This window comes from Lampetra planeri, chromosome 2 (genome assembly GCF_965212315.1).
Source record: "Lampetra planeri chromosome 2, kcLamPlan1.2.h2, whole genome shotgun sequence".
Taxonomy (NCBI): Eukaryota; Metazoa; Chordata; class Hyperoartia; order Petromyzontiformes; family Petromyzontidae; genus Lampetra; species Lampetra planeri.
In genome coordinates this window covers 22950149-22972334 of record NC_136108.1, presented here as the reverse complement: position 1 = coordinate 22972334, position 22186 = coordinate 22950149, and the positions used below count along the sequence as shown (strand labels likewise).

The window sequence follows — 22186 nt, the reverse complement described above, 5'->3', positions numbered from 1 at the left end:
CTGCTATCTCCTGTCAATCATATCACTCTGATGTCCCCACCTATCCCCACGGTCCCCTCTCCCATCCCCTCATTCCTGTTACCTCATTCCCAGCCACCAATCCCCTATCGTCACATCTCGGGAACACGTCTCATCTCCCGCCACCAATCAGATCGTGCTATCGCAGGGTTACTCCCAGTCAAGTAGGTGCAGGGATTTACGCCGGCGTGTAGGGGGTAGGGAATGCTGATGTGGGGACCATTATGGATCGACCGTGGCAAGGCTGTATTTCGCATGGTTGATCGTGGAAATTTAGTGTCTGATTTTATAGTTTGCGAGTCGGTTGTTTTCGGCATGGGTTTCTTGGAGCGCAACAATGGCGATGTTTCTTTGATGTAAACGCTCGGCAAGTACACCACACTTTGCACATGAGGCCTTCCACATTTAGTTGATACACTCGGGAATGCATGTTCCACTCTTCTTGAACTGGTCTTGCAGCCCTTAAAAGACCATTTTTCAGATGGGATGTTTACGTGCTTGAAATCGAAAATATAAACGGGATATACATCTATAAAGATTTCCAAAAAGGCCGAAATAGCGTTAGTCGTGCGATGACACACTTAGTAAGTGGTCTGCGTGAAGGCAAACATCTCCCACCCTGGCAATATCACACAAGGCTAGCAATGCCACAGTTCCTCCCATCATTTAAAAATGGTATCCTTTTAACTAGGAGTTCCATGGACTTCCCTTGCTATTGTTTTGCTGCATCTTTCCATTTCTCTTTTCCATCTCTCCCTTTTTTCCCCTTATTTTCTTCATCCTTCCCCCCCCCCACCACCCATTCTTTTTATGATGTCTAACGCCTGTCCAGTCGTTTGAGCATGGATGGTAGTAATTTAGTTCTGGCAGTAATTCAGTTCTGTTTTACGCCCCCCCCCCTCCTTTTGATGGTTGTTGTGGAAAGTGAACCAGGTGCGGCCTTGAGGGCTGTTGGACTCGCCGGGAATCCAAGGAGGTTCTAGATTTGAAGCTTTCGTGACTGCAAGGATTCATACTCTTAGGTCTTTTTGGTAAAGTCACGTAGGTAAAAAATTAATAATAAAAATTATATAAGAAATAATAGGGGAACATTTATATATTTCATATCAATTATTTTATTTCTATTATTTATTATAATATAATTTATTATTATTTACCTTTTTACCTACGTGACTTTACCGAAAAGACCTAAGAGTATGAATCCAAGGAGGGTTGTTTTTCTCGCTGGGCTCGTAGTTGAGCCCAAGGTTGGCTTTGTGCGGTTTCCCATTTCCGTCCCGTTGTGCTTTGGTCATTGCGTCCCAGTTGGGATAGTGCAGAAATGTCTAGATGCCTTTATCCTTCACCGATAAGAATGCCTGATATGATGGGCTCGAGACTACTCACCTGACCTCCGTGAATAGCAGCAAACCTCCCGGAGGGTTTGGTCTGATACAGTGGACCGTCTTAAATATGTCTGCGGTATAGAGCCCAGCCCCTCAATTGAAACAGCCCTGGGGGGCCTGAAACTTCACGGTGTTTAAAAATTCTAGCCTGCATTACTGTAAACCCTTGACATTATATCTGCGTAGGCCACTCGGGCAAACTGGAGGGATCATGGGCCTTCATTGAAAGTCTGGCATGATAATATTTTTAGCCCTCGGCTGATCGGAATATTTCGCCATAAGCTCGAGGGTGAGGAATGAGAGTTCGGAGCCGGATGGTTTCCACCCCCGCGGAGTTTGTGGGATGTGGATCCAGGGAGGTCGAGGGGGGAGGAGACGAGTTCTTGGGGTATTGCCCTCCTTCCCCCCATCTGAGGATAGACGGGATTCAGTCACCGCCCCGCGGGACTTCTGAGGAGGGCAAGTCTACTTGGTACGTGTAGGCTTCCCCCTACTTTTGTCCCTCATACCTTATTTCTCCCTCCCTATATGATAACAGATGCTTCTGCTCGTAGTCCTCACGTGTGTGGGACAGTAACCCCAATTTCATCCCAATCTATGGACCCAGGAGTATGGAGAATCGAGCCTTAGTCCGTGGAGTATTTGTACCCAACACCCCCCCCCCCACTTGTTGTGGTATGCGCCTTATAAGGGGCTCTTGTTTTTTTGCAAAAAAATCTAAATGGCATCCTTATGCTGCATTTAACCTTTACCAAGCTCGCTTTGCGGGTGTGTCCAAGTTGCACACCCCAAATATTTTATTCCTCCTGTGGTAATATTTATATCCATACTTTGTATCTTCATTGAACATTTCTAACTTGCATTTTCTACTGAACTGGTTAAATGTCTATAAAAAGTCTCGAACATGCAACAGGCCTATCGACCGCTGAGCATGAAGCTGCGCGGTCCAAATATCGCTGTTCGAGTGCGCAGAATGATTGTCACCATGAGCTGCTGAACCAAGATGGCGACAATTGACAATGGAGTGTACCGGCACACACGTGTGGGTGGGTGTACCGGCAGACACGTATCCGTCAGCGCGCAGGTCATCACAAATGATCGGTGTAATCATAGGTGCCCCTTTGAAGTAATGTGCACGATCTATTACCAACCAACGTACTTGTGAAGTTTCTCCCCGAGATTCTAACATTTGTAACGCGCCACTTCTTCACAGATTCTCTCAATTGAGTCAGCGGCACACCATTGTTATACCTTATTAAAGAAGGCAAATGCTGATCCAAAGATTGCAGTGGCTCTGCAACGGTCCGCCAGCTGTATTTGTTCACCTGAGGACGATCGCTTGTGTTGCGATCGAAACGTCGTGGTTTTTTTACCTTTTTATTATTTTCTATCTACGTGATTTTACCGAAAGAACCAAATAATATGAATTCCTGCAGTCACGAAAGCTTTAAGTCAATATTTAAATACTACATTACTAAAGTTCGTTTCAGATGCTTTCTTAGCTGATCGTGGAGACATAACACTACTTGGTCTACTTGACATGTCTGCTGCTTTTCACAAGGTCAACCTGATCCACAGCGATTAGGGTACGGCATAATTCTCGTACCTCTTGAGATACTTGCATTTCCAAGCCCTAAGCGCTCAACTAGTGAAGAGTTGCAGGCTCCTATTTACAGACTTCTGAAGGTCTCTCTGCATATTCTATGTTAATGCCAACTAAATTACCATGTGAGGAGATTGTGGTTAATAGTATCTAAGTCTGGCCTGGGAAGAAACCACAGAAATGGTGCAGAGCGTAAGGTCAAGCCAAGTCGAGGAATGTGACTGTGTTGACGTGCATGCTAGCATCTTATGAGTCCCCATCACCTCGCTTGCTCGTCCCCACATCCTTGTTCCAGCTATCTCCACTATCATTCAAGGCTCCAATCTTGGCATGGGAATGGTCACATACCCCAGGCCATGTTACTTCTGCAGAAATTGTGGGTGAGACATGGCACTACACATGCAGCATATACGAATCGAAAATCATTGATTCACACAAGCATGATTCAACGCATGTATCGTGATATGAGAATTACATTTTATTAATTGGTGAATCGTTACACGGCAACTTATATGCATTATCTTGAGATTTTGTTATCCAATCAACCTGGCTTTAAAAAAGTAGATCCCAGAAATCAGACCGGTTCTCAGAAGAAGAGGAGGATGTTCCAATGTTACACCTTTTTTTTAAAGAAATCAAGTCAGGCCTTCAAGGATGAAAAAGGGAAAGATTCTGGGCTAGATGGTTTATCTGTGAACATCAGAAAAGCAGGACCAAATTCTGAAACAAAGTTATCAAAATTCACAACTGCAATCAGAAATAATTACTGAATCTTTCCCTTATTCAGCGTGATTGATTAACCGATTGGAAGAGCTACAGACATATTAGCCTCAGATATAAATTGTAAAAAAAGATTATTAGAAACAAAATCATGAATAACATAGAGGACATCCAACGAGCAAGGTCCACACGTTTAATCCGCCAAATATTAGTTTCAACTCAGCAGTAAATTGATTAGAAACTCTTAAACAAATTTACGTACTAGATTCAATGTTTAATGAGTGTGCTACCTTCTATGATATGATTCTGAAACAGTCATTCACGAAATATTAAATTTGTGCAAAAAAGCGTGGATATAATTGTGCTTAGAATTACATGGAGAGTAAACGCATGGATTACAGCATCTATGCAGGTTAATTACATCCCAAATGTTAACACAAATTAAGTGGGCTTTTGTAGGACACGTCAAGAATAATAACAGAGTGGTAGCCAAGGAATGTGGAACACACCGGAAGGATGACCACCGATTACATGGAGCGATTAGATCAGCACGCAGGCACTGGGCGGATTGTCACATCGCAGGGCTGTGTGAAGTGGCGTAAGCTTGGGGAGGCCTTTGTATTGACCAAGGCTGATAATTTCATTGAGATCTGATGCTATTAAGGCCCTTCAATAAAACGTGATAAGATTCCAAGAACACAGGATGAGATGTTACTATCCTTTGTGCAAGCACTTCCAAGAGTTCATGAACAGTGAGCCTGGTGAAATTTGGGGAGCGCATCGTCAGTAGTGTACCTTTGGTTCCTAGGGTGTTTCGGCCTTTCACACTATACACCCTCCCCAAAGGCGGCCAGCGACAGGGTGATCAATCCTACGCTTGCGTCCCATTCCCAAATAGTCATAGGAGTTGTCTTGTTGTTGATAGCCAACAACCCATGGGACTATGCATGGCAGGGGCGTCCTCCTCCCTGAGTCAAGCATTGTTGACCGCATACCTCCTGGCCCTCTCACGTCGGGGCCCAGCTGGGGTCTTTCCTCTTCATCCAGAGCCACTGACTGCTGCCTTCTGCCGCCTCCGATACAACTCTGATTGCCGAACGCTGGCTCTGGCCCTTAATTCCCAGGTCTCTAAGCAGTCTGGTTGTAGATGTTGCCACAAAACCTCTGCAGCCCACCTCCACTGGTCGGACTTCTGTGTTCCAGCCATGATGCCGTGCTTTGGCAGCTAGATCGGCATAGCGCAGATGTTTTCGCTCATAAGCCTCATCTACTGAGTCCTCCCAGGGTACTGTGAGCTCAATGATGAAGACCTTCTTGAGCGAACAGGACCAGAGCACCATGTCAGGTCTTAGGGTGGTGGTTGCGATCTCCGGAGGAAACACAAGTTTCCGGCCAATGTCAGCTAGCATTTTCCAGTCGCGGGCCAAGCGCAGCTGGTCTCGCTCTAATGGTGTAGAGCCGCTCTTCGGTGGTGTAGCCCCTTCCCGGACAAAGGTCGTCCGTAAGGGGTGTGATGCTGCTGGGGGTGGTAGGGAGTTGGTGGCAGCTCGTGTTAACGTCGGCAATTGGAAAATACGCACGAAGCATGTTATTATTTACGTTATTTATTATGTGCAGTAAATATAAGCTTTCGTTTTGTTGGTTTTGACATCTCTTGATCAACCCCACTGGTTACCCATGACACTGCATTGTGTCACAGGTATGGGCTCGACTGCAGCACTGCATTGAGGCTGGCCCAGAATACGGTGTGCTTGCTCTCCTCTGCCGGCCATTCTAGGTAGGTCTTGTTGTTGAGGAGGCGGCGGAGTTTGCAGAATTTGCTTGGCAACGAGTTCTTGGGCAGCGGCTCGAGCAGCAGCAGAACAAGCGAGTCTTGCTTCTCCTCCACCATGTGGTGCTGCGCAAAGTACAGCTCGTAGTGACACCACTCACTGTTCACAAAGTTCTTGGAGAGGACGAACAGGGTCTTGGACGACTTCTCGATGCACTGAATGATGTTGTCTACGATCCAATGTCCAGGGGTGAAGTCTCGCTCGTGGATGCAGAGCCGCAGGTCAGGATTCGAATGCTCAAGTGTCGGCACCAACATGTTCTGCACCCACTCGGAGTCCAGGTGGCTGTAAGAGATGAATGCGTGATACTGGAAAGGAAGATCCTCTTCTCCTGAAATGATTGTGTATCTCCTTCTCTTTGCAGACACCCAAATGAAACCCATGCGTATGTACCATATGGCATCAAAATAATGACCAATGCCGATGACAAGGGCTATGACGACCACTGTAACAACAACACTGAAAGAAATTACGATTCTTTTGTCGCAGTTGAAAATATTAGGGTTGAAATAATCAATTTTCTTGCCAGCAAGATATTTTGGGTAGCTGCATGTGTAATCGTGTGGCCAGCCATTTAGAAGTGTCTTATTAAAATGTTGTCGGAACCAGTAAAGGTCACATATGCAGTAAAACGGATTGTTTCCCAGAGTGATTGATTTAATTTGCTGGAGGTCCTGGAAAGTGCCTTCGCCAATGATGCCCACAGCATTATAGTCCACATATAGAACCTGTAGAGATCGGGATTGTACATCAGAAGAAATATACTGAATAAGATTCCCAGTGAGATGGAGCTCCTCTAGAGATATTGCATCGGTCAAGATGTAATTGGGAAATGTCTCCAATCTTGAGTAGGAGAGGTCCAAAAACTTGAGGCTGGCAGAAGTGCAGATTACAGACTCTTTACTGATTTCATTGTTACGGAGGATCAACCTCTCCAGAGAAGGTGGCCACTTGCACTCATAGATGTAATTAATGCCATTGTAACTCACGTCCAGTGAATTGATGCGGGGCATCAGGGATACCATTTGGGCTATTGTTTTGAGATCTTTGAAATAATTATGACTTATGATCAATTCAGTGGCTTCCGGAAGGATCACCGTGTAGTTGCAAGGGTCCCACCAGAGGCCATTTTCAGTGAGAAGGTTTCTGGAGAAATCTAGCTGCTGAATAGCCTTGATCTTCAATAGAAAGCAGGGTACTTTGTTCATGCCCGTGTTTGATATCTTTAATTGGGAAATGTTTGGAAACAATGTGTTATTAATAACAATCTTTGGATATTCCATTTTTGTGTGAAATACCTTGTCTATCACTATTCTCTTGATCGGCGCGAACCTGCTTACATTTTTAATTCCTAGAAAATGCACCATTCCCGTTTCAGTGTATGTACAGTTTTGAAACACCGCAGTGGTTACTTCGGACAAGTAGAGGTTTTTAACAACATTGCTTACTTCTTTATCTGTAAAGTTTGTTCTGAGGAGCTTGAAATATTTTAGTGATTTACAGGGGTCCAGGCCTCTGAATAAATCGATAGAGCTGTTTTGAAGAGGGGAAATCAACATGTTGCGTATTTCAAGTTCACTAATTTTGTTTTTGTTGTGGTCTGTCAAAATTTTTGATAAAACGAGTGGGTCCTTGTCAACAGAGACGTTCGTGGTCAGTTTTTCCAGAGAACCCAAGTGGACAAGAGCCCCAATCTCGTAAACCCAAAGAGGTGAACCAGTGTTCAAGGTCAAGTATTTTAGGGGGACGCTTTCCAGTGCTTGGAAGTCAGACGCATTTAGTGCTGTGGTTTTTGACGTTCCGATGGTGAGGTCTCGTAGGTTCGACATTCTGGAGAAGTCCTCTCCCAAAGCAAATGAGGTGTAGTTGTTCATAGAGATATTGAGAACTCGCAGGTTTTGGAGGCTTGCAAGAGCCTCTCCAGGCTTCTTTGGGAGGTTGTTCTGGCAGAGATCCAGATAATATAAACGTTTCAAAGTGGACATTGCTTGGGGATGTATCTTCTGAATGTGGTTATAGGACACGGAGAGAACCTGCAGGTTCGGAGTACTGGAGAAATCCCCGACTTCAAGAGCCTCTATGTTGTTGTAGGACAGGCCGAGGTGAGTTATATCAGCTGAGAGACCCCGAGGCACGTGTGTCAGCCTACGGTCTGAACAGTCTGCGATTCGACCCTCGTCTTGGAAGTGGCAGTGCGGATCAGGATCATTCATCTCTCTCAATGACGCTTCTATAAACCCCATTACACAGAGGATTACAGGAGTGCACATCAGCATTCTTCTGGCTATCTTGACTTTAAAAGCCATCTGTAAGAGAAAAATGCAGGCAGACCTTGCTTAGGTTTTAAATCTAAATACATCTAAACAGCGTTTCTAAGTGAGAAGACACAACAGCACAGGCCGAGGAAACGTACCCGCCTCCATCATTCGCTCACCCAATAAGAGTGACGAACGCTGTGAGCCAACCAGATTCCACCTTCAATGATTCGATAATGACGAATACATTTTTTTGAAAATTATCGATTTTTTTCAATGAAATTACAGTGCTTTTAGGCAGATGAGCACCCATGAGACCAGGATAGAGTATCAGTCTCAACCTAAAAGAAACCTCACCACAGACATTTATAATGGGGGCATCACTAAGACCCGGGTTGGGAGCGTAGCAGCTCCAACCTCGTCTCCCACCGCTGCCTCGTAAGAGTTACAGTAGAATGCCCTCGTGAGTACAGTATATAATACAGATGATCATCGATTATCCAGGATGCGATTATCCGGCTTCCAACATTATCCAGCGGCCCCCGGCCTGATTCGAGGCAACAGGCAAAACCACTCCAAAGGCTGTACGAGTCCGGTGATCGGCACCACGTGCGTAACAAAAAAAGAAGTAGCTATGCTTGATTTGTCTCAAACATATGCAGTGCATTGTACACTACATGCAACAACTTAAACAATGAAAATACTGCACTATATACATTTTTCATAACTAATCTAACCTATAAAAGTAATTTTTTGTCTGTCCGTCCGTCTGTCCATCTGTCTGTCTGCGCACGCGCGCTTGCGAAGTATTTGGCCCTCAAACCGTGGGGTTTATGTAGAAAAAAATTGCAAAGCAGCACGCCCTAAGCCCCGTTGTGGGCAAGCGCTATATTTTTTTCACATCCGTCACCTTTCAATTAGTTAAAAAAGCATTTTCTGTGCGATTTTTCGTTATTTAATTATTTCCACGTGCTCCTCAAGCTGCCCGGGTGTTGCCCCTGGCAACGCACACACGTCATCGGTGGACGGTTGGGAGATTTCTCATTCACGTTCAGAATGCAAACGCTGAGGTAAATTCATCAAAATGTCATGTCCTCTTCTCCCCCCCCGCGCCCCAATGTGTGCACTTACTACTATAGGGTCGGTAGATACTTATATTATAGCGCTTAGATAGTATTATTGTAGTGCGGGGTGGGGAGATGGTGGTGGGGGGTTAGCGGCCCAGCCCGCAGCCTCAGCCAGCTGGGACTAGGCCTCACCACGGCATTCTGTCAGGTTAGTAGTTTGTGCTATAGAGTCGATATATACTGCTATAGAGTCAGCATGTACTACTGTCGTCATAGCAGGTACCACCACAGTCAGTATGCACTGCTGTAGTTAAAGCAGGTACCCCCACAGTATGCACTGCTGTAATAATAGCAGGTACCACCACAGTCAGTATTCACTGCTGTAGTTACAGCAGGTTACACCACAGTTAGTATGCACTGCTGTAATAATAGCAGGTACTACCACAGTCAGTTTGCGCTGCTGTAATCATAGCAGGTACCACCACAGTATGCACTGCTGTAATCATAGCAGGTACCACCATAGTCAGTATGCAATGCTATAGTGAAAGCAGGTACCACCACAGTCAGTATGCACTGCTGTAGCAATATCAGGATACCATCACAGTCAGTATGCACTGCTGTAGTGAAAGCTGGTCCCACCAAAGTCGATATGCACTGCTGTAATCATAGCAGGTACCACCACAGTCAGTATGTGCTGCTGTAATCATAGCAGGTACCACCACAGTCAGTATGCACTGCTGTAATAGCAGGTACCACCACAGTCGGTATGCACTGCTGTAGTGATAGCAGGTACCACCACAGTCAGTATGCACTGCTGTAGTGATAGCAGGTACCACCACAGTCGGTATATACTGCTGTAGTGATAGCAAGTACCACCACAATCGGTATGCACTGCTGTAGTGATAGTAGATACTGCTATCGAGTTGGTAGATACTGCTATATAGAGTTAGTAGATACTAAAACAGTCAGTATATACCACTACGGTCAGTAAATACTGCTACAATCAGTAAATACTACTGTACAGTCAGTAGCTACTACTGGCTCAGTAGATACTGCTGTGCATTCAATAGATACAACTACAGAGTCTCTATTGTAGGTAGGGTATGTAGGTATATATACCTACGTGGGGGTAAATATATATATTTTGAGGGGGGGGTCGACTATTTTCGCTAACCTTTTAGATGAACCATTTACCCCCCACTTTCTTTAACTTTTTGGACTCATGCAAGCCTCTTAGAATTGTGTTGGTGGAGAAATGGACAAATGGCCCACCGGGCTTTCACAATTGCTTATTATCTGTGTATGTTTTTAAGAGAAGTTTTTTCGCCCGGGCAACGCCGGGTACTTCCAGCTCGTACCTCATAAAACAGATTTGAGCCTGCGTAGTCCTCGGAGTGACAGCCACCATGCATGAAACAAGTATTAGAGGCTGCTGTAGCGCTACATTATGGTCAGCAGAATGCAACGCAGAAAAACACCGTTGTACAGTACTATGCTATCACGTCTATGTCCCCCACCTTCAACCAAGCAATGTGCCTACCAAACAACTGATATGTGAACCTACGAGCAGACTGCCCGGCTTTCATCTTCCATGCAAATAATGAGCAGTACATAACCGCAACCACACAGATCACGGAAGATACCGAAACCGAATGCACACGTGGCGAATAAAGGACTCACCTTTGTGTGACAGCGGCTAGGGACACCAAACTATAGAGCAAGTAACTTCGCACTTCCCCAAATATAAATTTGAAGGCAGGATATCTGAAATTCACCAACTCTCAGACAAAGCAAATACATTTTTTATTCACTTAGACAACTGAATCTCTGATACTTTTTCGTTGGCCAAAGGAAATAATATGTGCTTTTTAAAATTTAAATTGACTTAACAAACACAATCTCCACGACTTAGGGGAGTAAGCTTAATTTGAAATGCAATGGTGATGGAACATTTTCACGTTGAATTCAAGTCAACAACTCATGGCAATGCACTTGAGTCGACATGAATCTGGCTCCTGTGATTGCAGCCTTCTAGCAGCCAACTACATCAACTCTATTAGCTGTGGAACAGACATTTGGGTTAACAGATTAAATGTACAGTACATGTACAGTACGTTTGCTATATTCATCCCGAAATGATACAATGCATAAAGTAAATTACCTTTATGTTGAGGAAGTTTGTGATGGTTAGAGAAAATGAAAATAGGGCTAGAAGATAGCCTTGATGTCACAGTCTCCTGGAAGAAGCTACTGCTCCCAACCTTTTATCTGCAACCACGTTGCTAGAAATGAGGAAGTCTGTGCATTTCCAAGAACCAGAATTAATATTAATCACTCTCGTGTCCTGCCAACAGCCGTGTGGTTTTTTCATAGGCGGAGTTTGACTTATATATTTGGATTGGCAGGGGACTTCATAGCATGTTAATTTCTGCATTGTGTAACACTTCATTGTCTCTGCGATCATAAAACAGAATTTTAAAACCGTACACAAGCACCTTTTCATTTTTATTTTCAGTTGTCCCAGCGCACTGCGTGGCCAGGAGAATGATAGAGAAATACTCAATACTTTTATTAATGGGTCGATCTATCTTCGGAATTTACAACTTGTTACTAGCTACACTTACATTGTTAGAGTGTATCTGAAATCACAAATATAGTTTACGTTAAAAAAAAAATAACTCAGGGTGATGATATAACGGGTCCTATTAAAAAGGTGATTTTAAGACTCCTGTTCTAAAATCACGTTGCAAATAGGACCTATTATTTCATCACCCTTAATTGTTTTTTGTGTTAACCTAATTATTAGACTTTTTTTAACAGCTACCACTTACCAACATTCGCAAAACAACAAATTCTTAAGTAAACTAAACCGAGCAGCATCATGTCCTCCCGTCTTGGTTTATTTTCCTACAACCGCACGGCTCATTGTGGATTATCACTTACACGTTAGCGTCCACTCTCATCATGTAGGCTGTTGTCAAACTTGAAAAATAATGTGGTTGCACATTTTGAATCACTGTATGCAAATACCACGGAAAGGAAGAGCAGTTGGGTTCTGGTTCGCTTTGTCCCTCACATCAGAAATCGTGGTTGCATATAATTTCATCATTTTTAATCTTAATTGTAATTACTGAAAATAAATGAATAAAGATGCCCTTCCCAAAACTCCGCCCATGGGTTTTTTTCTCCATTTCAAACGGTGGATAGACCATGGCTCATGATGTGGCCTGGTCCGTAACTCTGATGAGGTTCTCCAGACTGCATGACTCCGTTAGGAACCTGCAGACCGATCAGTGTTACACGGTCTTTGTTTAACCCCAGATACACACTCGTGTTGACCTTTAACCTGCCGACTCCTACTTAGAGGCGATTTAAAGATCTCCATGTCTCTGAGTCATTTTATTTGTGTCTGCATTTGCCACACGAAGTCTACATCAGCAGGGAGGGGAAATTGGTTTGCCTTGCTGCCACGGCGGGTGCTTGCCCAGGGCAGCTCCTGCCTCTGCCAGGCCCTCGTGCGCCATCATCTCTAGTCTCTGCTAGCAACTCTTTCGAGGGCACATTGCGTGACACTCTACCATGCTGCTGGGCCTGGCGGGGAACTCAATGGCCCCACCTCTGGTGGGTTTCCATCTCTTCCTCAGTGTCCTCGTCCCCAGTATAGGACAGTACTTCCTCCGAGCAACGCCCTCCTGGAGGGTACTTCCCCCCCTCATCCGAGTGCACCGGTGTGCGCCACGAATTTGCGACCTCTGACGGCACGGGCATGGCCTGGTCTGGTCTATTAGAGGGGGAACCGCTTTGTTCAGGGTGCAAATTACTCGTCGGTGGCCCCTCTGCACGTAGTGTGAGCATGGCTTAAAATTGTCCCCTTGCCCCATGCACACACGCCCAATACCCCTTCCCCCTGAGGTTATGCGGCCTTCCCATGGCTCACGGAGACGGTTCCTCGGGGTGAAGTCTCTGTGCACACCTCGCCGGTTGCAGGGAGGGTTTTATAAATGATGGGTGTCCTGTTCCGGTCGAGCCCTCTTATAGAATTAGCTACTTGCCGAACAACAACAACAACCGCCATTCGCCACTAAGTGGCGGTGACGTCACCACGACGCTTGTGCCAGGCTATGTGCACGTTGAAGCCACGTGAAGTGTCGAACACCCGCTGGCACGAGGTCATGGGGCAGACCCAGATGCCAAGGGTCGACTGACTGGGATGGCTTGCTGATGCACCTCCTGTGCCCCCTACTGTGCCAACTTGCTGTGCTTTAGCCACCCGGCGCTCTACTCGTTGTTGTGAGCATCGCTCCTCCGCCCTCTGTTGTTGTTGGAGGGCGACTGCCTCCAACTGCCCAGTAGCATCCTTCATGAGCTTCCTCCACAGAGGCCAATCTTGACACTGCTGGTACCAGTCATCGGCAAGTCCACTCAGCTCCACATCCTCGTGTACCACATTACTCCATCGATTCTCTAGCCCATGCCGCGCTGGTTTAGCCCCCTCTATCCGACTGAACAAAAGCTGTTAAGTTATGCGGTGGCTGGGCATGCGGGCTACATGACCCAGCCTTGCCTGCCGTAGGAGCTCACCGATGGGACATTGTCCAGATCCTTCAAGGATTTGTGAGCTCCTCACACAATCCAGCCTGGTTAAACCCAGGATGGATTGTAGGCAGGCCAGCCTAAATGTTTCTAACCGGCGAAGATGTTCAATTAGGGGGGACCACGTTTCGCAAGTGTAGAGAAGGGAGGGAATGACTGTGGCCGAGAAGATCTGAAGCTTTGTGTGGAGCGACAGACCAGGTAGCTTCCACAAAGCGTTTCGCAAGCGATGAAAGATAATGCCGCTCGACTGATTTGGAGTGAGACCTCTGCTGTCAAACCGGAGCCGGTCATGAGCACACTGCCCAGGTATGGGAAACTCTCCACTCTCTTCACAACTGCCCTATCACCAATTGGGAGTTGTGGGGGTGGAGTGTCCGATGGTACAAAATACCCAAGCAGGTGCTTAATTTTGGTGGGGCTGATGGTAAGGCCCCACCTCTTAGTGACAAGCTCCAGGTTCAGTAGCAGCGCCTCCAACTCATATTCTGAGTGAGCAGCAATTACCAGATCATCGACATACATAACATGGTTGAGCAATAGAGAGCCATCCCTTGACCGCACCCGGGCATCGATCAGCTTCCCATTGTATCTGTACCAGATGGAAATTCCTCCGGTACAACTATTGAAGGCTTCACGAACTACGTGGTCGAAATAGATGTAAAATAATGTGGGAGCCAGAGGACATCCCTGTCGTACCCCAAAGCATCGGTGGATACCACTGCAGGATACGTTAAGCAGGCCTGTGTGAGGCAAGACACGCGCCGCTCACACTGCCAACAGCGGTGCAGGAGGAGCGCAGTACCGGGTCTAGCAAGGGCCGGAAGAGATCGTCTGAAGATGATGGAGAGCACTGCGCTCTGCGTGCAGTGCCAACCTCTGAAGGGTAGGGGGCCCTGGGGCTGAGACGAGACCCCTCTAAAAAGCCCGAGAAGGGAGGCGTGGAAAGGGGCAGACAGAGCTCCCTGGGCCTGGAATATAAACTGGACCACCAAACAGGTTAGGGGGGGCTGTCGACGAGGAGAAGCCGGAAAGCCGTCATGCCAGGAGAAGACCTGCCGATAGACGAGACCCGGACCCAAGCCAGGGTCTTGGGTAGCTGACAAAGGGGCAGCTATACCCTTTCGTGTGTATTAGGGAAAGTTGTAATAAACGTGTTGCCTCCACGCTATCTCCGAAGGTCTGTGAGCTGGACACTACACAGAGAATGGCTCCCACTCCCAGCCACGTAGTTTTACCTGGGCCCGCTGACTATCATGAAGGCCCTTAATGATTATGAGCAGAGGGTCAGGGACTCCGAAAGCACAAAGAACAACCCAGAGCCCAGACCTACTGATGCTATCATAGGCCTTGACCAGGTCAATAAAGCAGAGATGTACATCTTGTTGGAATTCCCTACACCTCTGCTGTAGCAGACGGACAAAAAATATGGCATCTGTGCAGGACCGCCCTTTGCTGAAACCGCATTGGGGCTCTGAAATCCTCAACCTCAGCGTGCCTAGCAAGGCGATGTTGAATAATCCTTGCCAGGACCTTTCCCGGCACACTGAGGAGTGAGATGCCCCTGTAGTTGTTACAGTCTGTGCGGTCCCCCTTCTTAAAGAGGGGAACCACCAGGGCATCATTCCAATCCTGCGGAACCTGTCCAGTGGTCCAGACTGCTGTTATGATGTCATGTAGGGCAGTCTGTGCACAAACGCCACCCTCCCTCAGCATTTCGCTTGGGAGATCATCTCTGCCCAGTGCCTTTCCTGGTCTCAGACTCCGGATCACCTTCAGTACTTCCTCAACAGATGGCACCTCAGCCAGCCACTCACATGGGGTGACTTCTTCTTCCAATATTTGAGGCACCGCAACCTCAGCAGGATCATCCCCACTTTGTCCCATGTTGTTTTCCAGGCTGAGGGATTTCCCCTCCCCCAGGACCTCACAGAAATGCTCAGCACATCTGAAAACCTGTTCCTTGGGGTCAGAGATTGGATCACCGTTCTTTTCCCTAATGATGGTAATATGTATGGCGCTGCAGGTTACTTTTTTGATGGAGTTAAAGAGTGATTTTTGATCGCAGGCCATTGAGGCAATCTCCATCTCCTCAGCAACCCGTGACCACCACCTATCCTTGCAGCGCCTCATCGCTCTCCGAACCTCCGAGCAAAGGCTGCGGTAAGCCTCCTCATTCTCCGATGTGGGATGCTGTAGCCGATGAGAGTGGGCCTGTCGCTTTTTCTCAGCCAGCCTGAACACCTCTGTCAGTCAGGGTCTCTGGGGAGGTCTGGATCGTATACCCAAAGCAGCCATTGCAGCTGCATGAGCCACAGTCCTAAATCTCGTCCTTTTCCCCTCAAGATCAGGAGTGGGGGACGATGCCAACCCCAGCCGCAAGCGATAATGAAATTCTCGCTTGCAACTTTCATCAGCTAGCTGAGACCATGCCACTATTGATTTGAATGGGGTCCTGGGTGTACACCCACCACCAGAGTGGAAGAATGGCAGGCGCATCTTACAGATGACAAGTCGATGGTAAGTGGGCAGATCAGCTCCATGGTAGGTCCTAGTATCAAGGACATGGGCCCGCATCCACTGTTCCATCACTATGTAGTCCAGCAGATGTTCTTGCTTAGACCTGGCATGCATCCATGATGTTGTGTGGATGCGCCGATGCTGGAACAGCGTGTTGGTAATTACAAGCCCATGGGCTGCACAAAAATCTAGCAGTCTCCTGCCATTGTTATTGAGCTGATCTGGTCCATGCCTTCCAATCACTCCAGACCATGGTGCCAGCATCTTGACTAACTCGGGCATTGAAGTCACCCAACAAGATGACTCTATCCTGAGGGGCCACTGTAGCTAGCACCTGTGACAGGATGTCATAGAAGGCATCTGACTCATTGGTCTTGCCGCATCCCTCCACGGATGTTCGTCTTCGGTGGGGGCATAAGTAACCACGACCACCACTCCTCGCCTCTGGTTGATGAGAAGGCGAGCCCAAAGTAGCCTGGGGCTTACAGCTTCCCACACCTCACCGCCATGCTCCCACGCCCCTTTCATTCTTTTGTTCAGAAGAAGAGCCACTCTCTGTTGTTTGGCAGTCTCCTACCCCAAGTAGAGGACTGTCCACCCCTCATGGCGGCAGGAGCCAGAGCCGGTCCATTGGAGCTCCTGAATTCCACAGAGATCCAGGCGGTACTGGTCCAGCTCCCGACAGAAGAGTGGCAGCATCCCCTCTGCATTGAGCATTCGAACATTCCACGTGGCCACCCGTAGTGTTTTTTTGTTGTTTCAGGATGAGCCCCGAGAGTAAGGATTCAGTCTCCTGGCTCCGCCAAATGGGGTTTGGCCAGGAGACGTCATGAACGCCTTTCCCCCCGGGGCCTCCGGCACAAGCTTATTAATAAAAAAATTCAGTCGTGGTTTTGTGGTATTAATTGAAGATGGAGGGGTTACCAGCCCCTGGCACCCATCCAGAGCCCCCATTTGGCTGCTGTGGTGGTTACAGACGCCATGAGGGGAATGGCCAATCTAAATAGGCCCTCCCCCCATGGCACTGCCCACCAAAGCGTTGCCTTCCGGCACCAACGAGGAGGTTGCCGGACAACAGCAGTCACTTGCACACTCACAACACACCACCAACAATAAAAAGACCAAGATGACACAAACTGTCAAACATTTAATCTCTCACTTCGAATGTGGCTTAGCATAGAGGAACTTTCTGAGGTGACTCGACCTAGTGTGCACGGCGCAGTGGCATGAGAACCCAGGAAAGAGTTCCCGCGGAACTCTACGCCTTCCCGTTCGTCCACACACATCCACTCCGCAGCGCGCGCTCCACCAGAGTGTGCTGCACATGCCCTGTCCTTAGCCCTTCCTGGTCTATGTCCACTTTGGGCCCTAGCTCCCTGATTCACTACCGATAGGGGAGGTGTCGTACAGGATTCGCCAGCGCTAATCGCGTGACCCCGGCTCTCCCATTCCACCCCTCCCTACCTCTCTCAACCTCCCTTTGTCAATCAACTTTTGAATTACTCCCAGCGAGAAGTGGTCATTCCCACAGTCTTGGGCGCAGCCATTTACATACTCCTGCTGGGGACTGCCACGTATTTGATCACATTGAACCTCATACATTGGGAAAACACATAGGCCTCCAAAAAACCTTTATCCGAGGTGTGGGGAATGGCGTTCCTAGCATTAACAGAGAGTGAGAGCGACCCACAAACATGTCTCCCACAATACGCTTACCCCTCTATCGCCAACACAAGTGATTCTCGGCTGAGGTTCCTTTGTCCCCCTGTTGCTCTCGTGTACCCATTTGTATGGCAGCGATAGCAACTATGGGTAGGCACTGATGTTAATATGCTACAGCTGCACCCCCCTGGGGCTCCTGCCCTGCCCACATCGGTAAATAACATGCAGGGTTCAGCGTTATGGACAATGACACAACAGCACAATGCAAATGTTCACACATTGCTGCATGCATCTAGCTGTCCAGTCATTGAGGATATTAAGACAGCCACCAAGATGGCAAATCTTTAACGTTCAAGTGGCAGTGTTAGCGGCAAGCTTCTTCTTGGTTCTTTCGGTAAAGTCACGTAGAAGGGAAGTAATAAAATAATACAAATAAAACATAATAAAATAATTCTCACGACGTTTCGGCCACTACGCAAGTAGCCGTCCTCAGGTGAAAACCAGGTCTGTCGAGGCGACAGCGTCTGAATGAAACAACACACATGCTTAGAGCATGTATATAAGCTGGGTTGGAAGGGGGGAAGAAAGGGGGAGCCTTGACAAAAGAATATGCATATCAAGAGGAATTTAGCATATTTATGGGAAATGCAGGTATGTGATTAGTACTGCATATGCCCGTGCATTATGCAGGATTAGCAGCATCAAAGGGAGGGGATATGGGAAATGCAGGTATGTGATATGGGAAATGCAGGTATGTGAATAGTACTATTTATGCCCGTGCATTATGCAGGATTAGCAGCATCAAAGGGAGGGGATAAGGGTAGCATTAATGAAGGGAAGGAGTGTTAATAGTATGTAGCTGCAGTAACTAAAACCACCACGTAAACAACTAAAGTATAATTCTAGATTTTAAGCTTTCGTGACTGCAAGGATTCATATTCTTAGGTTTTTTCGGTAAAGTCACGTAGGTAAAACATTAAAATGAATAAAAGTAAAATAAAATAAAAATCACGACGTTTCGGAGGCAACACAAGCTTCCGTCTTCAGGTGGAACCGTCACAGCCACGACAGCTGTATCAAGTAAATGAGAGATTGCAGGAGCTGATTGGAGAAGGGGGGGGGGGTAAGGGCCAAATACAGCACACTTTTTATTAATATGGTAAGGTGAGGCTTAAGAGGGTGACTTTACCAAAAAAAACTAAAGTATAAACTACATATTATCATCAGTATACTAAATATACTCTACAATAAGCTGAGTTACTAACAGTAAGTAATACATTACAATTCTATGTCGTAAAAAATATATATAATATGCTTCCATCTAAACTTTATTCTCTTACATCACACGAGTCTACACCCTACTATATACGATTCAACACAGTACATAAAATCTGTGTAAATATATAAATGTGTCGTTTAAACCCGCCACCACCCGACACAGCCAACTAATAAGGGTTGTCACGTAAACAGAACATGCCAATTCGTCACTAGTATAGCACACCAGTGTGTTGGAGAGCCAAGCCACAGCATTTACAATCTGAGTATGACATTTCACCAGTAATTAGAACTAGCTTCATCAGGCGACAGCCAGATTTGTGGAGAAGTCCACCTGTTTTGTTCCTTATATAGAGGCGTAGATGTGGTGACCACACCTCTGCGCTCTTGTGCAAAGTGGGGGGGGGGGGGGAGTAATGAGCCAACGTACATTATGCATGCGCATTATGCAAGCCCTTTGAGCTTGTCGTTTCTGTCCATTGTGTGTATTAAAATAGCCGTACCAATGGTAAGCCCTATTGAAGTATGGTGCCCTGTATAAGGCATGCATTTAAACAATGTATTATTTGATGATTCGCTTCCACGCAGCACTAAGTCGGTAGCTATCCAAACGGTTAAAATAATTTTTAGTTCTTTCAATTTTGACAGATTATCTAATTAGTCTTGGCCAGTAGTAGCTAGTTTGGCACAGAACTTCAACATGATCAAAATCAATGAGTGTCCTTGTTAGAATGCGTGTTCTGCTACTGCTGACAGTTGTATTTGGGAGTATTTAATATTTATCTGATGTTCTTTTGTCTTATGCTGATCATTCGTCGTGTTTGCCCAACATAACATTTGCCACAAGTGCAGTTAATCCTGTACACACCTTCTATTGATAGCTTCGATAATACATCTTTTGTACCAGATATTAATTTCTGTATTTTATGTACCGTTCCAAATCTGACTCGGATGGTTTTTTTTCCAAACATCTGGCTAGTTTATCAGTTACTCCCGTAATGTACGGTATTTTGATCATTTTAATTACTTGGGCAGTTTTAATGCTCATATTATTTGATTTGGTTTTGGCATTCAATGCATCATTGTAACCGTTAATTTGCAGAGCTTCTTTAACATGTTGAATTTAACTTCTCAGACTGTCACCATCTGACACTTTCTTAGCTCGATGAATGAGTGTCTTGATAAGAGCAGATTTCTGTGTGGGGGGGGGGGGGGGTGTGACTGCATTCAGATAGGCGTTTACCGAATGAAAACGCATAGTGTGTGGCTACACTGCCCACAGGTACCTTTACGGACCTCACCCAAACTGCACCGTTCGTGGCAGGGCCCTATAAAAGTTGTAGAGATCCTTAGGCCTCAATGTGTACGTGTCCAATTGGAACGTCAGCGATGGTATGTACATCCCGCGTGTCTAAAGCCTGACCAGTCAAAGCCCACCACGGATGTACCGCTAGACTCGGAGAATCACTCATTAAACTCACCAAAAACCGGGTCATCGCGAACACCTACACCTTCACCTGTTCACTTACCTTCATCATAACTGCCGAGGTCGAGGAAGCTGCTTGCCGCGACGAACCATCCTCAAGAAGGTTGCCTTCCTTCCCCAGGACCGCCCGTGACCAAGGAGGCGCGGCAGCACCCGACCGAGCTGCAGCTACATGGCCCGGTTACCCGGGCACGGGCTCAGGCGATGATCCCACAGTGATGAACAATCACCGCATGCAAGACCACAGGACCGCGGAGGAAAATTACATTGTCATTCCTACGTGCCAGACGTTGTCGTCGATTGTTCGCTTGTTGCGGTTGGAAGGTCCGGTTGAGCCTTCTGTGCACTGTCTCGTTTTAGGATTTCTCGTTAAGCTTTTTTTTATTTTTTCCTTCACTCCTTCATACTCCCCTGCCATCAGAGTTACACTGCATCCTTTGGATTCTCACGGGTTGTGTTGAGTCGAGGACGACTTTTCCTTTTTTTGGGGGGGGGGGGGGGTGGTGATGTAGTGTTAATACGTACGCGATCCGGGGATAGAGATACCCTCAATACAAACGTATTGGCAGGACATCAGTGCGCGGTAAAAGTAAAGAATATATATCGCAATTGTATTTATTTTATTGCGGAGTGCATCATAATCAGTTCTTGTGATGTTAAAGCAGTTGTTAGATGAATGTTATAAGCAGCTGAATACGAAGCTTCAGAGTCTGTTGCCATATACCACCCGGCTTGATGACGATTGGCCATGTGTAAAATGTGCGCTAGACAGATATGACTCACTAAGACCCGGGTTGGGAGCGTAGCCCTCCAAACTCGTCTCCTACTGCTGCTTCGTAAGAGTTGCAGTAGAATGCCCTCGTGAGTACAATACTTAATACAGTTGATCATCGATTATCCGGCTTCCACGATTATCCGGCGGTCCCGTGCCTATTCGGCGAAACCGAAAAAAGCACACCAAAAAAGGACCTATGCTTGATTTCAGTGTCAAACATATACAGCACATTATACACTACATACAATAACTGAAAAAATGAAAATACTGCACTATATAAAATGTTCGTGATATAACTCATAAAAACTGGTTTGAGCCTGCATAGTCCTTGAATTGACAACCACCATGCATGAAACAGGTGTTATCGGCTGATATAGGGCTACATTATGGGTTGCAGAATACGGTGCAGAAAAACCGTTGTACAGTACTATGCTATCACGTCTATGTCCCCGCCTTCAACCAAGCAAGGTGCCCACCATACAAATGATCAGTGAACCAGCAGACTGCCCGGCTTTCATCTTCCACGCAAATAATGAGCAGTGCTTAACCCCAACCACACAGACCACGGAAGATATGGACACCGATTGCAAAGGTGGCGAATAAAGGACTCACCTGTTTGTGACTGCAGCTAGGGACACCAAACGATGGGGCCGTCCATAAATGACGTCACGCACCTAGGGGGGGAGGAATCCGATCCGATGAGCTATAAAGCTCTTTTCCACAGACGTCCAGTCGGGGCAAGGCAGAACAACAACAAATACAAAAACACGATATTAGTTCAAAGTATAGGAAAGGTAAATAAATCATCCATAATAGTTTTTTTAGGTTAGATCGCAAATTTACGCATATTTACGCGATCTAACCCCAAAAAACTCAATTATGGATGATATTGGTCGCGAAAGCCTATGTATTAAAGGGCCGTCCATAAATGACGCCACGCACCTGGGGGGGGGGAGGGGTCAGACATTTGTGACGATGTGTGATGAGGGGGGGGG

The 22186-nt window shown here is 46.6% G+C and overlaps 1 protein-coding gene across 2 annotated transcripts; it reads right to left on the bottom strand.

Annotated features, from left to right (window-relative positions):
- Positions 1 to 3463: 3463 nt before the first annotated feature.
- Positions 3464 to 22186, bottom strand: LOC144730126 (toll-like receptor 2). 2 transcript variants are annotated; one of them, XM_078610716.1, is made up of 3 exons: positions 11042 to 22186; positions 10561 to 10658; positions 3464 to 7864 (listed from the first exon to the last, which is right to left on the bottom strand). In XM_078610716.1, exon 3 carries the CDS (start codon positions 7862 to 7864, stop codon positions 5420 to 5422), a length of 2445 nt encoding a protein of 814 aa, XP_078466842.1. In that variant the 5' UTR covers positions 10561 to 10658; positions 11042 to 22186; the 3' UTR covers positions 3464 to 5419. The 2 variants fall into 2 exon arrangements, with proteins under 2 accessions (XP_078466842.1, XP_078466834.1); XM_078610708.1 differs by having other exon boundaries at positions 10561 to 22186.